Source organism: Gavialis gangeticus, unplaced genomic scaffold (assembly GCF_001723915.1).
Source record: "Gavialis gangeticus isolate Ggan-Ray unplaced genomic scaffold, GavGan_comp1, whole genome shotgun sequence".
Taxonomy (NCBI): domain Eukaryota; kingdom Metazoa; phylum Chordata; order Crocodylia; family Gavialidae; genus Gavialis; species Gavialis gangeticus.
The window spans coordinates 17,382,737-17,386,191 of NW_017729019.1; the positions used below are offsets into that span (position 1 = coordinate 17,382,737).

Consider the following 3,455-nt stretch of genomic DNA (forward strand, 5'->3'; position numbering starts at 1 on the left):
TGCAGGCTGCCCATGGCCTGTGAAGCTCTTCCCAGAGGCCCATGAGAGAGTCCTAGCCCTGGGGGACTGGGGTTATATGGGATGTATGAGAGAGCAAGCTCGCATTCTCTTCACATGCGTGCAGAACACAAAATAATACCTGGGCCTTGTAATGCCTTCCACTTGTAGACCTTAACATGCTTTGCAAAAGAAAACTGTAGCATTATCCCCATTTTGCAGAGGGGCAAACTGAGGCACAGAGCTGGGAAATAACTTGCCCAATGTCACCAGTTTTTTAACCGTATTAAAGCCAGGAGTAGAACCCAGGTGTCTGGACTTGTGGTCCCAGTGCTCTTCACTAGACCACACTATTTCCAGGGGAGCTTCTAGTAGCAGCTATTGGTTATATGTCCTTCCTCTTACACCTGAAACGGGGAGATAAAGGAGCATTGTCCTATCCAGGATAGTCCCACTGATTCATCCTCTGATGCCTGGAATAAAATCCACGGTGTTGAGCAGAACTGAAGCCAAATATGCTTGGATACCTTGTGGTATCTGCCATGTCACTAATTTTGTCACCTCCTCTGTGGCCTCTGAGCTTCTGGCAGCCGCGACAGCTTGGAAGATGCAACGCTGGGGAAATGTCCAGCTCTGAGGGTTCCAGGTGGTGCTGGGCCTGTGGCAGGTGGTGTTTCAGAGAGACTCCCGTGCCCGAATTTGCCACCCTGGGTAGCTGGGCCAGTTCTGGGGTAGCAGCTGGGTGCTGAGCTGATCCAAAGCTCCTAGGACTCACCACAGCTTAGAAGAGCGAAGTCCTTCTTGAGCAGCTTGCTAAGCATGTCAATGGGATAGTGTCTCCTGCAGAGTGGCCAGGGCCCTGGTGGGGTGGGAGGCCTGCATCTCTGTGGTTCGAGTGGCAGGCACACAGCATGGTCTCTGTTAACCTCTGCCCTGGGTGCAGGTGCACAAAGATTCTGGACAAGAACGGGGACCCCCGGCTGTTCAAGATGAAGGACCGCGATGAGATGGTAAAGAAGGTGATCGAGCCCATGGCCTGCCACGGGCTGCGCACCATCTGCCTAGCTTACCGGGACTTCCCGGCCGGCACCGAGCCCGACTGGGACAGCGAGAACGAGATCCTGGGTGACCTGACCTGCATTGCTGTGGTCGGCATCGAAGACCCTGTGCGCCCAGAGGTATCTGAATGTGTCCCCCTTGCTGGGGGCTTCTCCATCCCTTCCCCATCCCCTGCAAGATAGGTAGGGTGTAAGCACCGCCCCCCCCCCCTTCTCCACAACTGCTGTATAGCAGGGGCGTGAGTATCTTGGAGTGCACAAACATCCCAGAGATGCCCACAGGCTGCCTTAGTCTATGCTTCTGCCACTCCTAAGATGCTCTCCTTCATCTGGGGCACGCCAGGTACCTGGGACGTACTTCTCTGTCTTACTACGACCCCAGATCTGCGTGGCAGGAGCATCCATGGCACAAATGACTATAGGGCCAGCCAGTGGAAGGGGAAGTGGCCAGAGCCATGGTCAGTAAAAGGGTTAATGGTGTGGGTGGCTGGGGTACCAACTTGCCCCCTTCCTCCCCCAGAGGAAGAGAGCACCCTTAGCAGTAAACCTTGCTTTCCCCTGCAGCCTCTTGCCCCTGCTTCCCCTCTGCTGTTTCTCACCACTTGCAACGGGGCTGACAGGCAGACAGCTGGGCTAACACAATCAGCCCTCCCGTCTGTGCCTCCTGATCTCATTCTGGAGCCTGCCCCCTGCACGCTGGCCTTGCTTGCATCTTTCCTTAATTAGACGTTGAAGTATCTGGGCTTGGGAATCGCATTACAGATGCCCTGTCTCTGCCGGTTCTGGAGGCTGTGATTCAATTTGCTAATTTCTCACTAATATCCTGCCTCCTGCCCCCTCCCATGCCGTTGCAGCTTGTTCACTAATAGATAAACCCATTAATGTAGCCACGTGCTGCGGCAGCTGGAGATGCGAGGTCAGGTTGGTCGGGGGGAGGCCACTGTCAACCTGCCATCCCACAGTGTGGGAGAAATGCAGCATCCCACATCTCGACTCCCTGCCCAGCCAGACCTTGGCGCCAGCGCCGCAGCATTGTGTAGAGGAGATGAGATTACATTACCCCCGGGAACGGGAGGGGAGATGCTGCTGGTGTCGGTTCCAGGAACCGCTTAGAGTAACTGTGCTTGCTCCAGCTGCGGCTGGGGAGGACACGAGATCCCAGGGGCAGGCATGATCAGCTGTGCTGCTTGCCCTGAGCTTGGGAAGGAGCGTGTGCCGCTTGTGGCTTCTGGGAAGTGAGCTTGAATGCCCCAAGCCCTTTGTGCCACCTGTATAGCAAGAAGAGTGCAGCTGTGGTCTCCGCTGTTGGAAATTTCTCCATCACCATGCACCTCTAAAGAGCCCTTTGTAGTGAGGTCAGGGCTCCACAGACCGACATCGCTGGGCAGCAGCTTCCCCAAAGCAAGGTTGGAGGTTCTCCATCCCACACTTGTGTTAGGCACAACCTTGGTTCTTGACTCCAGGTTCCCAAGATAGAGCCCTGCTCCAGATGTGTGTGTATGTGTGGTGGGGAAGGGGGCATCCCGCTTATCAATGGAGTTTAGGGATCCTGCTGTCGGCTCCAAGAACACCCTGTTCCTCTGTCCTTGTGGATCGGCATGCACACGGCCCAGTCTGATGTCTGTGGGTGGATTGGAACTAAAGAGGCCTGAAGCCCCCAGATGTTGACCTGGCCCCTGCTCCAGTCTCCTCCAAACCAGCTGTGGCCCCATCGGACCTCTCATTGCTCCTCTCTTGCCTGCAGGGCTCTCCCCACTCCCTGCCCCAAGACTCCTTCAGACTCACCTTGTCTCTTCTCACTGGCTCATGGCTGTGCCCGAATCTCTGACTGCTGGGCCCAGACCCAACAATCCTGCCTTAATCCAGCTAGGAAACCAGGTGCTATCATGGTGCCTGTAGGTGCAGATGCACTCGTTCCCAGTTCTCCTCTCTAGTGCTCTGTTCATACTGGGTCCCCTTGACTCTACATCTGACCCCCGCTGGGCTGGGAACACAAGACGAGTAGGAGCCTTCTGGGCTTTGAATCTGGTTGCTTGCATTCACAGACTCCAGTGACCCTAAGAGTCCTGAAAAGTATCCACTGCCACCCCTCACACACCAAAGCCACAGAGCACCTCATGAAAAGCCCACGCACCGTACAACACAACACAAATAAAAAGGTGCGGGGGGGGAGGCACAGCTACTTCTCTGCCACCCCTAGAAGAGACATCTGGTTAATACGATCCAAGGAGAAAGACCAGGCCTCATAGAGCAGAGAAAGGCAGAAACCCCCACAGTCCTGGCCTGTCTGATTGAGGGGAGGTCAAGGAGGAATGTGCTTGGCCCTGAAGGTGGGGTGTCTGGTTTCCCCCTGCCAGCTCTTTATTGTAGCTCCTCACCTTTGCCACGCTGTCCTTTTCC

The 3,455-nt window shown here is 55.4% G+C and overlaps 1 protein-coding gene across 2 annotated transcripts in view; it reads left to right on the plus strand.

The window, feature by feature from the left end:
- The window catches only part of ATP2B4 (ATPase plasma membrane Ca2+ transporting 4), a 115,498-nt gene that overhangs the window by 78,705 nt on the left and 33,338 nt on the right, over positions 1-3,455 (plus strand). For both annotated transcript variants that reach the window (XM_019514270.1, XM_019514269.1), the window contains exon 12: positions 941-1,175. In XM_019514270.1, coding sequence (XP_019369815.1) covers positions 941-1,175 — 235 coding nt within the window. The remainder of the gene's footprint in view (positions 1-940; positions 1,176-3,455) is intronic.